This window comes from Chaetodon trifascialis, chromosome 6, assembly GCF_039877785.1.
Source record: "Chaetodon trifascialis isolate fChaTrf1 chromosome 6, fChaTrf1.hap1, whole genome shotgun sequence".
In the NCBI taxonomy this organism is placed as follows: Eukaryota; Metazoa; Chordata; class Actinopteri; order Chaetodontiformes; family Chaetodontidae; genus Chaetodon; species Chaetodon trifascialis.
The window spans coordinates 13,897,078-13,916,333 of NC_092061.1; the positions used below are offsets into that span (position 1 = coordinate 13,897,078).

General features: G+C 43.8%; 1 protein-coding gene across 3 annotated transcripts in view; it reads left to right on the top strand.

Moving 5' to 3' along the window:
• sema6a (sema domain, transmembrane domain (TM), and cytoplasmic domain, (semaphorin) 6A) overlaps positions 1–19,256 on the top strand; it is a 107,344-nt gene that overhangs the window by 62,697 nt on the left and 25,391 nt on the right. For all 3 annotated transcript variants that reach the window (XM_070965322.1, XM_070965323.1, XM_070965321.1), the window contains exons 7-13: positions 5,481–5,571; positions 7,296–7,415; positions 7,943–8,031; positions 10,838–11,055; positions 12,929–13,060; positions 15,160–15,315; positions 18,029–18,202. In XM_070965322.1, coding sequence (XP_070821423.1) covers positions 5,481–5,571; positions 7,296–7,415; positions 7,943–8,031; positions 10,838–11,055; positions 12,929–13,060; positions 15,160–15,315; positions 18,029–18,202 — 980 coding nt within the window. The remainder of the gene's footprint in view (positions 1–5,480; positions 5,572–7,295; positions 7,416–7,942; positions 8,032–10,837; positions 11,056–12,928; positions 13,061–15,159; positions 15,316–18,028; positions 18,203–19,256) is intronic.

Here is a 19,256-nt window from a genome sequence, read left to right on the forward strand (position 1 = left end):
ACATCTAGATGTTATCTAGGTGGCCTGTGGGGAAAACTCTGCTGCTTTGGTTCACTAGATCTGTTTACCAGAGAAAGAAGACATCTCCGCTCCGTTGCCTTTGTGGTTCAGCATGCTAAGCACACAGAGTGGACGTCTTTCAATTGACTGACTCCTCCTGCGGCGAAAGGGGAATTTATGTCTCTGCATTTATCAGGCGTGGTTAGCTTTAGCAGCTCCTCCGGTTATGGCTTCAAGGTTTGTGTTTTAGCTGTTGCTGCACTGATATTGCTGCTACTCTGGTGGAGTTAAAGGGAAGTGTTGTAAAACATGGTGAGGATTGATAAAAAATACACAGATACACGCATGTTTGCCTGTGCAAACATACAGATCAGTGTGCACTGTACATATTACTGCACATGACAGGCAATGTTAACCTAACCTCAAAATGAATGAGGAATGTTTGTTAAGAAAAAAGACACATCTGCCCATAACATGATGGTAAAATACAATAATTTTATTCAAGTCTTCATTTAAATATTTTTCCATGTTTCCAATTTGCACAGTCCAATTAGCCCTTGCATATTTTAGTGAGTCAGTTTAATGTGCTTGCAAATGCTCTTTCCCCTAAAAAATAATTCCACTGGCTGCACTGTAATTATTTCCATTGAATAAAATAACCATTTTTGACTGGAAATAATTGAATGAATGTGACATGACTAAATTCAGATGAAATATTATGATACTGACAGCATTTAAATGTAAGAATTATGACTGATCGCTTGCACACAAATGTGCAAATGTACATATAAATGCATGCAGGCACATGTGTAGGGAGCAGTGTGCATGCAGCCATACAAACACTGACAACTGTGCAAACAGGCAAACACACACATTTTGCAAAATCATCACACACACACACACACACACACACACACACACACACACACACACACACACACACACACACACACACACACACACACACACACACACACACACACACATCCTGTATTGCTGGCAGGCTGGCAGGCTCTCTGGGCAGATACCAGGCCTTTGATGGCGTGCTGGGTTCATCCACTCTGCTTGGTCAAAAGTGTGTGTGTGTGTGTGTGTGTGTGTGTGTGTGTGTGTGTGTGTGTGTGTGTGTGTGTGTGTGTGTGTGTGTGCGCGCGCGTGTGTGTTTGTGGTTAAATCCACCTTGGCCACAGTTTGCCTCTCCATCTCCCCAGTGTGACAGCGCTGAAAAGAGCTTCTGTTTTGGGGCCAGCCTCATCCCACATTAATCAACAACGCTGCAAGGGCGAGCGGGAGGGAAGGAGGGATGGAGGAGCAGCAGAGGTGGAGGGAGATGAGGGGGGCAGACAGAGGGGGCAGGGAGGGCTCCTGCCCAAACCAGCGACACCCCACGCTGTCCTCTGTTCCAACACCTTGCCTGCCTGGTTACCTCCTTCTTTATTTTTACCTCTGTATGTTTTTCTTTTTTAACAAACCGAACAATTTTCTCTCTTCATCAGCTTCTTCTTGTTATCCGCCCCTTCACTTTGTGTTGATAGTGTCAATACACACACGTGCGCGCGCACGCACACACACACACGCAGGAAACAAAACACAGAAAACACAGACAGACACCTTGGCAGCCATGGCACAGTCCTCTCCCTCGGCACCTCACAGCACCCAACTACCCTCTCTTCTTCTTCTATTCATCCTCCCTCCCTCCTCCTCTCCTGCCAGCCTTAATTCCTCTCCCCCTCCATTGCTCCCACCACTCCGCCATCTTTCCCTCTGTTGCTTTCTCCCTCTGTCACTCCCTTGCTGTGTTGTAATAATAAACACCCCATCCAGCTGGGCTGATATATGACTGGAGTCAGTTTCATCGCCTGTTGCCGGGCGAAGCGGGGGCAATCAGTGGGGGGGCTTGGAGGCAGTGGGTCCCAGGTGATGCGTCCTGGACTTGTACTGGTGGACTGAGGTGTCCTGGGAAATTGTATCTGTGCCAAGTCTTTGCATTTCAAATATGATTAATGCACACAGAGGGATTTATTGCGAGGCGCAAATACATCCACACATCTTTCTGTATTACAGCTGTGTGATTGACATAAAGTTCATTATGAAGACAGACAATAGAATGCAGTGCAAAAGATAATGATTGTACATCAGTAGGAACTCATAATTAACTGAATTATTGTTACATTTGTTCACCATTTGTTCACCATTCTTGTCGCCAAAGATCAGTCATTTTAAAAGTTGAGGGTAAAGATAAATGAGGTTCTTCCTCTGTTGGTTAAAATAACAGATTTCTTTCAACAGTACTCCAGTTTCCTGTTCAAGTGTAAAGATGGCCAGGCAAAGGGTTCATCCTCCCATGGCTCAGAAACAGGTTGCAGAGAAATGGGCCATGACTATTAATCTCCCAGGGAGATATGTCCTTGTTTGCTTTACACAACTGCTTTTGGCCCAGGTGTGATCTTGTGCTCTTAACCTTTATAGATGGAGAAGGTTGTGCAGGCGGAAACATGGACTGAATGCGTGTGGATGACTAAATTCTGTAAAAGAAAGAGTTTCTTCTTCTCCTTTAAGATGATTAATACGTCTTTGGCTGCCCTCTCTGGCACCAGCAATTAGGACAAAATCATAAATCAAAATCAGAGGAAGGTTTTGGAACCACCGTCGTCAGAAATTAGATTTGCGTGTGGATACGCCTCAGAAAATGCACTGCGCCGTCCTTATTCTATAAAATAAACAAGGAAACAGCAAACAGTTAATAAGTGGGACACTGGCTCGGTTTACCCTAAGTTTGTCCTCAGTAAGATTTCACAAATCCCTCAGCAATAATAAATAAAGCCCATAAAGGAGTCATAAAAACAACAAAGACACGGAGGCAGAACGTGTCCCTCACCCCGAGTACTGAAGCTGATGCTGAACCAATTATAACACTCCTGATGGGCATGTTTTGGATCTACAATGTGTTTGTCTAATTAATTAGCATATAGCCTATGGAAAACACCAATGAGCTGTTGTAGTAATTAATTCATCTCGATACACTGCACCCCGAGCCAAGGTTACTGTACATTTGTCTGCTAAGCTACAGTAGATCCCTACAGAACAGTGTGTTGTTAAGGCGGCTCTGACGAAGTGTGACAGCGCTCCTGTTCCCTTCCCATTACTTTGAATTGTGTTTCTACAAAGCTGAAGCACTTCTTTATTTTCTGCAGCTAGTGGAGCTGACAGCATAATAAGGTTTTCCTGGTAAATAATGCAAAAAAAAAAAACAAAAAAAAAACCATCTGGCTGTTTAAGCATCAAATATCTTTATGGTAATGTCTGTAAACGTTGTGGTTCAGTCTGGCAGTTTTATGGATCGCTCTTGCCAATTTTTTAAATGCTGGATATTGCTTTGGACAAGGCTAACAGGAGCAATGAGCACTCGGCTGTTGTTCCTCCACACATGCCAGCTTGACAGGAGACCGGAGCTGTACGTATATCTGCGGCCCGGCTGGGAGTGTCTTCCTCTGTTCAAACGGCAGGAATAGATCAGTGACAGCCAGCCAAGCCCTGTAGACAGAGGTCACCGCCTTGGTGAAATCAGCCGAGGGATGGAGGGGTGGGGGTAGCTGCTGTGGTGGGAGAGATATCTGAGTGTGTGTTTGTGATGTGTCAGAGAAGGAGGGAGTGTTTGTGTTCAGTGGCTGACACAGAAGCTGCTGACGTTTCAAGCTTAACCGAGTTGCTCTGTCACTCTGTACATCCAGACGCTCTGATTCAGTGGACGCACCTGACCTTCAGCTACTCACGTCCCTTATGATTAACTCAGCCTAATCTATAATTACAGTCTCCCCTGTCTAATGACAATATATGTCTTCAAACCAGCTTACCTCCATATATTATCCTCCTGTAATTTCCGAAGAAACAGAAGGAATTTGAAATCGAGAAATCCGCTGCTGCTGCTGCTGCTGGTGGCTCTGTGTTTGTTGTAAAAGGTCACTTGTAATTTTCTCTGCCAAATCAGCCTCAACAATTTCTCTGGCAGGCTTTTCCAGCATTGCGCCGGAGTGTGTGTGACCTTTTTAGTGGGCAGATGATAACCGTTTCCGCCGAGACAGGAATAGAAAACAAAATGACCTGTTTAGAGACCAGAAAGGGCGGCGTAAGCAGTTTGCAGCTTTGGCAAGCGACGCTCCTCTTTGTCGAGAGAAAGGGAAAAAGTGAGGGAGCGGGGAAGTAGAGTAGGGGAGAGATAGAAACGGAGATAGAGAGGAAAAATGACTATGTAATGTCATCTCAGACGGCAAACAGTGTGTTCAGTAATCTCTCCTGACCTCAGCCTGCAGCCAGCGCAGTGTGGCCTCTTCTCTTCTCTTGCGCACGTGTGTGTTTGTGTGCATCTCTGGTCTTTAGCTGTGGTAGAGCGTGTCCTTAGGCATGCTGGGGAAGACAAGCCAACCCATGGCGGAATGATACTGACCTTTCACCCACATCTGATCCTCCGCACTGCAACCAAACTGGGCACAAAACAAGAAAATCTTGTCTGAATTCCAATTCACAGAGATCATCACCACTCCGCACCAAACTAGACCAGTAGTGCTTCATAAACAATGGACTAGGTCTCAAAAAAGCTCATGGAAATGGGACCACTGAGTGACTGGATGACAAAAGTTGGGATAAACTACACTCCCAGTGCTAAGAAAAGACATTTTACATTGTCGTGGTGCAGAATTAAAACTAGGATCTCTTCTGAAATATACTTGCCCAAGGAAAGGCTCTAAGCACAAGACAAAGTTGAGGCTGTAAAATATAAAATAATAACTACTGTATGATCTACTATTTAAAGACCACTGTGGTTTAGCAGAGATTTCTCACGTTCCCCGCTCAGGGCCATGCGCTCAGCCGTTTTTTTTTCTTTGCCCATTTGTTCCCTCTTCACAGCAAAAGCACAGACTTTAGAAATCAGGGCAGGGGGAAACACTGCAGTAAATGGGTTAAAGATCTGTCTCGAGGGTTGTCAAAAGTCTTCTTTCGCACCAGTGCAGTTGAAGGAGAAAGGATGACAGAGGGAAGCAAACAACATCCACCCATACTGTGGAACATGTTGCTGTGGAAAATGTCAGTTCTTTTCTATCTCCCTTCATGACAGTTTCCCAGATACTCCCAGATGGGCTGCTTTGACAGCTCTCAGTAGGACAACAGAGCGGCATCCACGGGATATTAGTTTAGGTCAGCGTTAGATGGGCACACTCCTGGGCTGGGTGCCACAGCTGTTTGGGACTATTTTATCAAGACTCACACCACATTTCTCTACTTCAACACAGTATTCTTGCAGTAGTGCCCTCAGATTGTCATTTGACATTTGAGTGCATTTCTCATTTTCCTCTTGTAGATCTTTCCCTTCAACTTGGAGCCGGCATTTCCTGTCTAAGCTATATTTCAAGACCATTGTTTGGTTTGACAACACTACATTGTTTTGACCCTCCGGTAACCTTTCACCTCATTTGTGACCCTAGATGGACACCCTGGACGCTCTGGGAGAGGAGATCAGTGGGATGGCACGCTGCCCATATGACGCCAAGCACGCTAATGTTGCCCTCTTTGCTGGTAGGTTTAAATGCATTTGTGTGTTAGCTATTTATTTATCTGTGTTATAAAGGTATAGTATGCAGGCAGTTTCAGCGCTGTCTTCATAGCTTTCTCTTGGATGCATGCTGCTTGCAGTCTGGCACCTGGTCATTACCTTTTTATAAAGTCCTGCCCTCATGTGCATGCTGTTATTGGCTGGGGGCCTCACATCAGTGACCCATAGGTTGCAGCCCAGAAACATCCTGACCACAGTAAAATAAAAAAATAAAAGAATACATGCAGAGGGCAGAGTCTCTGCAGATCGAAACACACCTCTCGTGGGTCATGATGAGTGAGAGGGATTACTTTCTCTGAGTCTATACATTGTCTTTTAGGAAAATCCTGCATATTGTACTTTTAATTACTTGATTAAATGTATCATCAATCTGATTTTCAATCTTTAATCAATCCTTTCCTGTGGCTTAACATTAGAGAAACTCTGCATAAGGTGAAAATAGATTAAGTATGTGTGATACTACTACTACTCATTGACTGCCAGGAGGGAAAAAACATTCATCCTAATTTTCTCCTATCTGCACTTATTAAACATTGGAACATGTTTAAGCTAGATGGGAAAGTTGAGTCTATTTGAGCGAGGGGATTAGTTGCGGTTGTATTCAATATTGTTCTTAATCGCCTGCGGTTTATTCTAATGGCAATACTCTGACAACGTGTCAAGAGTGGAAGCCAATCTGTGTTAGATGCACCAGAGCAATTCGTCAAACTCGAGGGCATATTTGCTCTGCGTCAGGAATTTGCTGGTTTGTAGAGCCATTTGGAAATACATCAGTAGTAGCAGAAACAAAAACAAAATCATCTTTCTCTTGCTTTTATTGTACTTTTCTGTCGTCCTCTTTGTTTCTCGTTCACTTTCTTTCAAAGTCGGATTAAAAATAAGTCCCAAACGGCTGGGACCAGAATGAGTCAGCTTTCCGTTGGCGGGGTGAGATTCTTCTGATGCAGCGGACCCACAGGCTGCTAGAGACATTCAGTCCCCATTCATATTTGCTGTGAAGTGATTTATGGTAGTATTGATGAGCTGTCCCCGCCTGCTTAAAGCCAGGGAGGAGAGCAAACGCCTAGCTTGACCAGTTAATGTGGAGCAGAGCTGCTTGGAAGGAGCTGGAAGCACTGAGTAATCAAGAGGGTTCCTCTGGCTGCTATCCTTTCAATTATGTAGTTTGAGTTTCCACTGTGGTTATAGCCAAGGCAGGCTGAGGTCATGCTGGTGGTGGATTGTGTTGGTGAAGCATGCGTGTGTGCGTACGTGCATGTATCTGTGGGTTTCTCTCAGGCTGTGTGTGCGTGTGTGTGTGTGTGTGTGTGTGTGTGTGTGTGTGTGTGTGAATGCAGGGCTCCAGTGTTTGTGCTTTTGAAGTGTGTTTGAAGTGCGAGAGTGAGCAATTACAAATGTGCAACATGTTTAAGTGTGTGTACAGCCTGTTTGTTGTCCATCAGAGAGCCTCCACAGTTTGTGTGATTCATTCATTTTCCAGGTCTGAGCCATCTGAAATGTGTTTGTGTAGCTGGCGAGCAGGACGCTCTGAGTGGCTTTATGTGTTTTTCTTTTAATTCAACTCCACTCTCCTCACCTTTTCCTCCTCCCTTACGGCTCTCTCTGTCTTTCCCTCTTCCTTCTCCTCTCCTCTTCGTCTCCATCTTTCCTTCTTATTGCTCTTTCTGTCCCTGTGTCCCCTCTCCAGATGGCAAGCTGTACTCAGCCACCGTAACAGACTTTCTAGCGATCGATGCGGTCATCTATCGTAGCCTAGGAGACAGCCCGACTCTGCGCACTGTCAAACATGACTCCAAATGGCTGAAAGGTGACACACACGCACACAAACACACAAACAAAATCTCAGTGTTAAGACAGCACCGAGCTGACTGACAAGGTAGAAAACAAACTCGAGTATGGACATGCATGCTTGACCGTGTGTTTCTGCGATGCATGATTTGTGTGTATATGAGTCTTTTGTGCCTCTGTGTATGAATCCAGGTATGAAGTGCAGGAGCACTTATGGTAATGCCACACGCTCTGTTTGACGCAGTGCATTTTGCCAACCTGCGCTGGCAGAGTTGATGTAGCCAGGAAATTGCTCTGCCCCAGGGAGAAACAAGCACAAGTCCAGCCTGTCAAAACTCAATAGAGAGATCCTCCTTTCCTTGCATGCAAATTGTTTCGCTGATATGATGGATGATAGATTGAAGCACTCAAGGCTCACAGTCAGTGCTTTTCTGCATAATGTGACAGATATTCCGGCTGTTTACTGTGAAATATGGTGTCAGAATTGTTTTGTCATGGCAAAACGACACTTTGACTCATATTTCGTTGGATTTTTTCCCCCTGCAGAGCCTTACTTTGTCCAGGCAGTCGATTATGGGGACTTCATCTACTTCTTCTTTCGGGAAATTGCTATGGAGTACAACACAATGGGAAAGGTAAGCACAGGCCTTATTCTTCTGCTATTGTTTGAACCCTAATCAGAGGTGACTTCCTATTTACCGGGAGAATCAGGAAGTGCCTGAGGAAACTAACAGGATATGGGTGTATCACAAGTTTGAAGGAGGCTTTCAGGAGCTGTAAAGTGGCCAAACATTTTTTCAGCAACAACAGATAAACACTGGGCAGGATGCGGGATCTAAAATAGATCCAAAAAGAAAATTCTGTGGATGTCTGGAGATCCCATTTTGAAGTCTAAATATACCGCTTGAAATGCACGTCCACATCCGACAATGCCCCCATTTGACCTAACGTCTCAGTGTTTCCCGAGAGGATTTCCACCCAAGTGTCTCCGAGAAATGAGGAAAGTGGAGGAGGAAAGGTTGAAGACGAAACCGGCTTTCCTCAGGTTTTACACCAGAGGGACAGTAACAGACACTTTTTCTATTAATCTCCTCAATTCAGTTTTGGACCCTGCCCTCAGAAAGTTTAATTGGATCCCAGATAGAAGAAAATACATTATGGTAATGAATCGCTCAATATGTATTTTTCAGAATAAATGAAAGGAAACACACAAGAGAGAGTGAGAAAAAGAGAGGGGACCAGAGAGATGAGAACAGGGCGGAGGTAACGAGAAACGCAGACATAATGGATTCGCTGCCAAAAGTGACAGGCATGTGTTATCCAGTGCATGAATACAGATCAGGCCTCTCAATCTGCTGGGTGTTTTGAAAGCAACGTCAGTATAATTATGCACGTGGTGGTGGAACTGATGGTGCAGAGAGCAATTTAACATTTAGTGAATTACATCTCTTCATTATTAGAAAGTAGATTGGCCTTCCCTGACAATGCAAGCAGTCGTTTGTTCTTTATGGAAAATTGATAAATCGACTGTAACAGGTTTCTGTTTGCTTTAGTTTTAATGTTGGACTGTTCCATCATTATCTGGAAAACGCAACAGGGTGAAGATTTCACAACACAAGTGAATTAACAAGCCTTGAGTGATGCATTTTGTTCGGTGTGAGTGATATGATTTGCACCTGTTTATGTGTGTCTATGCGTGTGTGTGTGTGCTTGTTTTCGATATTTGGAAACCCACCCATGATGTAAGGTCCAACAAATCATTAAATATCAGGGTGCAGACTTGGGTCAAGATCTGGTTTAGGGTTAGCGTGAGGATAAGTTAGTGTAAGTCTATGTAATGTCCCCAAAAGTGATGGAAACAAATGTCTGTGTGTGTGTGCGTGTGTGTGTGTGTGTGTGTGTGTGTTTGTAGTGGCTGTGCCCAGGTAACACAGATGTGTTCAGCTATCTTTACCGAGCAGAAATGTGAGAAAACTGAACTGATTTATGTAAAGCTGACATAATTTCACATTCAGCTTGACAGTCTCACTTGTTCTGTGCAATATATTTTCTGTAATCTCAGTGCCCATGTTGATCTTTGTGTGTGTGTGTGTGTGTGTGTGTGTGTGTGTGTGTGTGTGTGTGTGTGTGTGTGTGTGTGTGTGTGTGTGTGTGTGTGTTTGATAGTGTAAGTAAGTGTAAGAGTATTTTTGAAGGCTTGCTTTTGTGCATGCATTTTTTTTGGTTGTAATAAATGCATGGGTTAGGGTGTGTTTATGTGTGGTTATCTGTGTGTGTGTGTGTGTGTGTGTGTGTGTGTGTGTGTGTGTGTGTGTGTGTGTGTGTGTGTGTGTGTGTGGTGATCTGGTTTAAATGCATGTTCGCTCACATTCACACTGTTTACTCTAGGTTGCAATTTTGGGTCAGGGTTAGATTTATTGCTGTTAAGTATAGTGTGACAACAGCTAATTACGATACTGACTGTGTGATCTTACGGCAGAGTTATAATTACAGCGCCGGCTCTTATTTGAAGCCGTATACTTTGAATTGTCTGTTACCAGGTGGTGACTCTTTAACAGCATATCAAGCACATCAATTTACTCTTCTGTGTCTTTAACTTGCTATAAAGTGATGAAACATTGGATTAAGACGCGGTGGTGTCTCCCAGAGACTTCTATCATAACAGGGCCTATAATGTGTCCTGCTGGGAATCAAATTCAAAAGTGACATTCAGTATTCAAACAGCCTCACCACCGGGTCCATTTAGCAGCTGTTATGGAGCTTTTGATCATATCTCATGATCTTTATCCTAAGCAGGAGTTTACCCAGTAACTTCCATTTTTGTCTGAGCAGTCTGAGGACGTGTCATCCGTCCCAGCTTTAAAAGCTTAGCTTTTAAACAGCTTTGACGAAAAGGTACTAAATTGCACTGAGACTGTTTTCTCCATTTCTTACCCTCATAAAAATGCAGGGTGCAAAATAAACGATTCAGAGTTAAGTGTGTGTGAAAACTTCTTTTTATAGGAAATTATGGCCCATTATGGGTCGCTTACGACCCATAACAACAACCTATTAGAGGCTCTTTAGATGCAAAAAAGGAATTATTTCTTATGCAAAAGCTGACAAAGTGTGAAAAAAGTGAATGCTTTGCTCATAAAAGCATTCTCATCAATCAGTTTTGTTAAACCAACTTCGGACCTTAAATGCGAACCATTTCAACCAATGTTACACATTAAAGTTTGTTTACAGGTGAGTGCTATGTGAATAAAGTTATATAAAGTATATAAAGCCTTTTGTGACTTCAGAGGGAGCTATATGATAAATTGCCTCAAGTGATGTCACTTGAGTCAGTGTTGGTTGGGTTTTAAGATGAAAAAGAAATTTGGGGTTCGAAGGTTAGAAAGAGGTGAAAAACCCTGAGCTATCCAAATGTAACCTTTCAGCGGTTTGTGTCTCGGTCAGGTGGTGTTTCCTCGGGTGGCCAGGGTTTGTAAGAACGACCGCGGCGGCTCGCCCCGCGTCCTGGAGAAGCAATGGACCTCGTTTCTCAAGTCTCGCCTGAACTGCTCCATCCCCGGTGACTCCCACTTCTACTTCAACATCCTGCAGGCTGTGACAGATGTCATCCACATCAACGGGAGGGATGTAGTGATGGCAACCTTCTCTACACCTTACAACAGGTACCCTGAGGAACAGAAAACTAAGGAAGGTGCTGAAAGATCAACATGTGTATCGAGGTTTGAGGTCAGCAGCAGATGGAAGTGATTTGCTGAGGTCATTCAATTCAGCTATCTTCTTTTCCCTTGTCTCAAATGAGTTCATGTGTCAACAGCTGTGTTGCACTTTTCATTTATTAACCCAATCATCTTTGTCAGTTTGAAATACCTTTTAAAACGCCCTCAATTCATCAACATTATGACAGTCTGACCTTTGTTAATGTTGGTGTGTGCCCCTGATGAGCCTCTTGGCTACATGTAATTCCTGAGACCACTAGGTCAACATTTACATCTTCTGTCAAAACAGTTCTGTTGCCCTTTTGACACGCAGGTGTATAATCTTATTTTCCCTTTTACAATTCGTATTCAGAGCTGCTTTCAAATTCAAAGGCTGGGGGAGTTGTTATCTAAATTGAAAATTACCACAAAGCCATAGAGCTTGGCTGATAGCTCGCACATATTGTAATTTTCCATTTTATGGCTGCTTTTTAGCAGATAAGACAATTGCTTGTGACAATGCAATTGAGCATGGTTAATGGACATTAAAACCCAATGAAGCAGTGCCTCTGAAAATTTCTATAAGCGCTGGTTTTGATCCTGGCATTAATTTTCCATTTCATAGTCGGGGGTGAAATTAGAAGGAGCACATTCAGACTGTAGGCAGCGCTCGACACTTTGTGTCATTTAATTGTCTGTCTGGATGTCTGGCTGGGTTGCTGCCTGGCCCAGTCACTTGCTAACTGGACGGCTCGCTCATCATCTATCCGCCTTGTTAGCAGTGTGATACAAACAGACTTATGACTGTCTAACTTTCTGTACATATCCAATGCAGAGGGTAATTACTGTAATTTAGTAGCTAAGCCAAGAATCAACAGCTCTCTGACCTTGCTCTCCATAATACTGCCCTTGTGTACGCTGTCTCCCTGATGTCTACATGAGTTTCACCCATGATGCAACTGTCCGAAAATCCAGCCAGCTGAGAGATTTCTCTTTAAATGAGAGTCTGATAAAGAATGAACAATTCCTAGCTTCAATTCGAAGATGCATGAAAAATAGAAAAGTGACTCAGCAATCTGCCATGCATTGATTCCCCACAGACGGAAAGATGCCAGTGGCTCTGCTGCTATCACAAGATGGCTGTATTCCGTCTTAAATGAATGGCAATAAAAAGATAATCTGTTGTCCATATTTCTTGCCCAGCAGTGAACTTGTGATGAACTTTAATGCCTCGAGGCTTTTGGGGAAACCCAGTCATGGAGCGAAGGGTTAGGGAACGTGTGTCCTCATGCGGCTTGGCAGGCACAGACACTGGAACTCGTAGACTACTATACGCAATACCACTGCAGTATATATGCAGTGATACAACAGCACCGACACTGTAATTAATACAAAAATGAGAATAACTGCTACTGGAATTGGAGCAATTAATTCTATTCCAGTTAAACAAATGGAGAAAATTACAAAGTTTTTACTGCCATATGTCTTTTTGTAGAAGTGAGGCAAGTGCAGATAAACACAACTCTTATTTTTCTAATATGGCAAAACCTTGTCAACATGGCACATTGACTGTATCGCACGGTGTAAACATGCAACAGCTAAAATGAGCTCTCAAGGGATTTAACCTCTCTGAATGGGGACTGGAAATCCATTTTTTCTGTCCCCTGGTGATAGTCCAGACTTGGCAAGGTGTTTCATTGATATGTTCAGTTGAGAAGATTGTTTATATCTTTTTGGTGTGTGTGTGTGTGTGTGTGTGTGTGTGTGTGTGTGTGTGTGTGTGTGTGTGTGTGTGTGTGTGTGTGTGTGTGTGTGTGTGTGCGTACGTGTGTCATGGCAGTATACCAGGCTCTGCAGTGTGTGCCTATGACATGGCGGAGGTGGCCAACACGTTCACAGGACGTTTCAAAGAGCAGAAATCCCCAGACTCCACCTGGACGCCTTTTCCTGAAGAGAAGGTTCCCAAGCCAAGGTACAAAGCAGTTAATTAACCACACACACACACACACACACACACACACACACACACACACACACACACACACACACACACGATTACAGTAGCACAGTCACACACACATACAGCATATTTAGTCACACAGTCTCTCTGTCTTCCTCCCTTTCTTCTCTCTCTATCTCGCGCACACACACACACACGCACACACACACACACACACACACACACACACACACACACACACACACACACAATGTACTGTATGGCCCACTAATTAATGCAAGACGTGTTAATGTCACAACATTTTTAAGTCATGTTGCAGCATTTTTCTGTAGGCCTACATCCCCTCTTTTTAAGTAAGGGATTACACATCCTGTGTCACCTTGCTTCACAGCCACACGCTGTTTGCACAGCAGCATCACACACATACCACCTTTTTTCACTGTTGCACCCCTAAGCCATTACCTCAGCTCTCTCCCCCACACACAGCTGCATCAAAGAAGGGCTCAGTATCAACAAATGAAGCATGAGATCATTTTACAGATGGCTGGCTAATTCCACAAATGCACCAGCCTGATCAATCTCCCATCTATTGCTTGCTAATTAGCACGCTAAGAGCTGCACTCCTATCCTCAAAAAAAGAAAAAAAAAACAGATTTACCACAAAGATCTGGGCCACGATAATTGTTGGTACCCTTTGTGTGTGTGTGTGTGTGTGTGTGTGTGTGTGTGTGTGTGTGTGTGTGTGTGTGTGTGTGTGTGTGTGTGTGTGTGTGTGCGCGCATGCATGTGTGTGTGTTCCCATATGGCTCAGGAGGCAGTTCCTCACCAACAGAGAGCCTGCACTGTACTCTCTTTGCATTCACCTGCATGCATTGTGTGAATGAATGTATATGTGAATTTCCTTAATTAGCATGGAATTACTTATTCATGTTAACAAGGTCAGACGCTGAAAGGCTCAGATATGCCGCCGTTCCTTCTGCAGTGATTGATGTGATTGATTTCATTTCCGTCCTATGATGTGTTCAGACCGTCGGCAGGCAAACAGACGGAGACTTGTAACAATGCCACCTAGGTCTGGCCCTGCAGCAGACTGTTCCTCCATGTGTTAGACTCTCATACTGAATCATTTACATGTTTTCGCATTAAGAGATGTCTGTTTCCATTCTGCCCCCCATATGTCCGCTGACATAAATGTAGCTGCAACACAGAAAATGTCACAGGACTGGCCGTGGCTGCCTTTCTTAAACAGTGACAAAAGGATCTGCTGGCCCTTAATTTAACAATATCAATTTAATGTCAGCAGCAGCTGAAATCATCTGTCAAGGGGGATTTTCCTGTTCTTCATTTGAGGCCAGAAATGTGGACACTGAATAGCTAAAAAGCAACTTTCAAATACTTTCTCAGTGTGGATGTCATACAGTAGTGCTTTTTATAAAACTACATCAATCTGTCAAATTCTGTTCTTTGTACAGACGTGACAGTGACAGATAGAGAAATTATTGGATTCCCTTTTTACTACTTTTTCTTAGGTTTTCGTTGGAAGATGGACACATTTCTCTCAAGTACACATGTATATATTTTTCAGGGTTTTGGTCCTTACATGTTGACAGAGTCACACATTCAGTGTCCAGCTGGCTAATATTTCTAGGACCTGGTGTGGATTATGTTGTGTGGCAGGGTATCAAAGATCATGCTGTAAAGGGGTTTTACAAGCTCTCAGAGGTGAGATGCCTGCAAAGGGGATATGCTATCAAAAGCAGCTTCTCTTTTACAAGCAGCTCACCAACTCCCTGTAAAAGGATCAGATAGATAGAATGTCTCAGTGCTTTGCCCCGTCCAGAGAAAAGAAGACATCTTATGTCGTCCTCTCCGGCCAAAGCCTCTTGGAATGAGACTTTAGTGAATTAAGGCTGCACTCTCATTGATTTTGGGCAAGTAGAACTTTCTGTTTTCTATTTGAGCTCTGTCGTGAAAAAAATGCACATGCTCCCCCCACAGTCAGTGTGGAGGTTTTTCTTTTGAGCTTTCTCTTCCCTGTTCTCGCAGTTTTTTTTTTCTCTTCCATCATCCCTCCTCCTCATCACCTTCATCTTCCTCCTCTCCATTTGCAGGCCTGGCAACTGTGCCGGCACTCCATCCATGGAGAGGTACAAGGTATCCAATGAGTTCCCCGACGACACACTCAACTTCATCAAGATGCATCCTCTGATGGATGAAGCGGTGCCCTCCATTGCTAACCGGCCCTGGTTCCTCAAGACCATGGTCCGGTAAGTGTTACACACTCCTAAGGCCGTCATCATCAGAGGTCTATGAGCCTCTTCAGCCCAGGACAATAATTACGTGAAGTGCTGCTCTGAGAGTGAGCCTCATTAAAACACAGTAGTACTCCACCGCAAACCAGCCGCTGACCTATTTTAGTTCCTTTAGAGGAAACACTGATCCACACGGTACTATCTCTCTCCCAGAGTGACCGCGTCGTGATGTGATGAAGACAGAATAAACAATCTGAATTCTCAGTGATGTCTGCTTTCATGGGTTAGGAAGTCCTCACGCAAACAGAAATTTCATTTTAACACTTAGAGGCTCTCGTTCCGAAGATGATTCCAGCAATGTTTAGTCTTTGTTGCGAAGTGCTTGCTTAAATCCTCTGAGGATATTTCAAAGTGAGGACACTGGAGTGAAAAATATTCTTTTTTGTTCTGTGGTTGGCTTTTCTCCTGAGCTGCTGGAGTTGAGCCCATTTCCCAAAAGCCAGTGCACTGCAGCTGATGCCGTTTGATCATAAAGGTCTGTCTGGTTTTTAGCTACACTACACACAGACATTTCAGCCAGCCTCTGGGGGACTACGACAGCACACCGCCATCCGATCGGCAAGGAAAAAGTAGCTGACAGAGCATTTGGTTCAAAGTTTTTAAAAAATCTAGTTTTTAATTTGGAGCTGTGTCTGAGTTGCAGCTGCTTGAGATTTAAGGTTAGGAGCGCTTGCCAGACCCTTGTCAAGCCTCAGTGGTGGTAACATCACTTTAAAGATGAGCTACATAAAGAATTCTTCATAGGTTTTACAAATTATTTGCATCGTATCACATCTTGCTACTTTGCTGAGGTCTGACCTACATACTGCACTGGCTCACTAGTCAGAATCTGAACAGCTTTCATCAAGGTTATCTCTACAGCTCTCTCTGTTCATTAGTGCACTGTATCACAGAACCACAGTACGAATAACACACTGTTTCTGTCTTTACATAATCAGCAATCAAACTATTGTATTTGATTGGAAATGACACCACAGTGAGGAGGGCTTTGCATGCAAGTCAGAGGCAGTAGTTAAAAGCATTATGTAAGCTCAAAAAGCATCATGAAGGCATATGAAGTGGAAGAGCAGTGAGGCTTTTTATGGTATCTGTCACAGTCTCGATGCAGAATGCTATTCTTGAGCTGAAGTCAACTGGAAACAAAGTAAGTAATAGGGTTTGATCCTTGGATCCACCCTGGGGAGGACACCCTAATATCCAGCAAGAACATTTGCTGCAAATTTGAAAAAAGCTTTTCTGTCCTGTCTTGCTGCTCTGTGGCAGGGACCTCAGCTGGCTGGCCACAATGAATCAAATGGAGGGGGAAGACACACAGAAGAATCCCCCTCTTGAGATTTTCATTATCCTGAATAGGAGCAGTGAATGTCTCAGTCCTTGAGATTGTATTATTTCTGTCAGATCAAATCCCATTCACACAGTCCTTGGAGCTCCTGTTATGCTTGAATAGATCAGAACCACATTAGACCTTCAGATTGCTGTTACTATTGATTGGATAAAGCCACTGACACAGTGCATTTTAAGCAATATTTAAAGAAAACAGAAGGGGAGATGGGATGAGAGGATGTGGCCTCGTTCTTCGGCTGTGTCATGGTGTAAACTGTTCTTTCTAATAAGGCTAAATTTACATTCATCACATCCAAAAGAAAATTCCGGGCCTTTTCACCCATTTTCACTCACAAACACTCAATGAATCATTAAGCAGGGTAAAAGTGGACCTCCTAGATTTCCGTACAAGCTATCATCTTTAATCTTTAACTCTCATCTCCTTCAGTCAAAAAATTAGGAAAACAAGCATTTAATGAATAGACTGATGCGCAGATATGTACCTTTTTGATAACTCTAAGAGTGTCTTGGCCCTGGAACTAACTGAGAGATACGGGCGCCTGTGATACAGTGACATCAGATGTAAATAGTCTTCAGAGGTATTTCTTAAAACCTGTTGCTGTTATTTGATCTGTCTGAATTTTCCTTCTAATGCTTACAAGCACAATAGGGCACTGATCCAAAACACACTGACTGGCAGGTGTATCATTTGCTAACTTGAATCTGCTTAGTATGCTTTTTAAATTTTTTTTTTTAACAAATAATGAAATGAAAAATGATTTTTATGCACATCCACCGGGTGACGAGCCAGACTGTGATCAGCAGCTGCCAGTTAGAAAAGAAAGCCGAGCTTGTAACTGTTGTGTGTTGCTTTGCCAACTTTTGTGTAATGACCTGACCTGACATGCCCTGTGGCAACCTGATCGAGTTTCTAATGAAATAGCAATCAATTAATGGGATAGTTAAGACTGTCTAATCTCCCCTGCTGTTCCTTACTCTCTTTTAGACATCTGACGTAAGTGAGAGAAGGCACCTTGATTGATTGATTGATTGATTGATTGATTATATAATTATTATTTAGGAATTTATATTCACCTGTTTTGTTGTTCTTACTTTTGTAGTTGATAATATGTTTTTTTTTTATCAATGCAAATTTAATCTCACAAGTTTTTGAATGTGGTCAGAAGGAGAACTGTGCTGGGAAATTGAGTCCATTGAGTCCCAGCTGGGGTTCTTCATCACCATCTGTTGCTCTTCTAATGAGTAAACGTCTTCCTCTGCAAACTGACTAATTAATTGACTGATTAATTGGTTGATTCTTTTCAATTGGTATTCCTTATTCCAGGTATCGTCTGACGCGCATTGTTGTGGACAATGAGGCGGGTCCCCATAAGAACCACACAGTGGTCTTCCTGGGGTCTGAGAAAGGCATCATCCTCAAGTTCCTGGCCAAGATGAGCAACGGCTTCCTCAACGATAGCCTGTTTCTGGAGGAGCTCAACGTCTACAACCCTGACAAGTATGTCGCTCTGTGTGTACATGTGTATGTGTGGATAGAAATAGAGAAACACATGGATACAGTTGCTACAAACAAAGGAAGGTCACACTGCATATGTGTGTGTCATAAAGAGTGTGTGTGTGCGTGTGTGCACGTGTGTGTGATTTTGCATGTTTCCAACCATCTCCCGAGTCAGCCAACCCACCAACCCACCAGCTCCATCAGTACCAGTCAGTTCCCCCGACCCGAGCTATATAGTGAAGCCAGCCAGCCAGATGGCTACTCTATCATTTAAAAGAGTTTTATCAGGTTACACTCTGCCCAACCGCAGCTACTAAATTAAAGACATAGACCCTAAGGCCCTGGATAACGTAGCGCTGTGGTTCCCAACCACAGTGGAGCCCAGCTCCTCCAAAACTTTGGCTGATTAAAGGAAACACACACACACTCGCATACCAGGGTCTGTGTTTGTCTTCAGAGCCAGGCTGGGATCTCTCGCTAATACATTACACGGCTGTTGGTGCATGTATGGACGTGACTGTATGTGTGTGTGTTCGTGAGTGCATGTGAGTTGGCCACGGTGGGGTGAGCGAGTTGAGCATTGTTGTGTATTTGGAGTAGAAGTGAATAAGGAAAAATCAGCCACAGTACGACCCTGCCAAAGCAAATATTTAGAAGAGGGGTAATGGATGAGGGGGAACGAATGGCAGCACAGAGGAGGGAGAAAGAACAGAGGAGAGGACCAGAGGGGAGAGATGAGGAGAAGCAGAGCGGAGAATTCGTGATTGTGTCAGACAGCTGAGAAGAAGAAGGGAAGGAGAGCGAGGACTCGACTGGAGGGCTTTCAAGGTTACCGCTGTTTGTTATCCAACATGCTGTGGCCATGTGACGGAGGGGATGAAGGGCAGGCCCTGCCTTCTCTCCTCTCCCCTTGCTGGGTCTCCTTCTTGCCTCCTGCCTGTATCTTGTTTCCCCTCTCTCCCCCTCTCTGCCTCCATGGCTGGGGCAGAGCGTTCGTCGGCTGCTGGCCATCTGGCTTTAGTGGTGTTCAGTAAGTGACTTTGCCCGCCTGCTT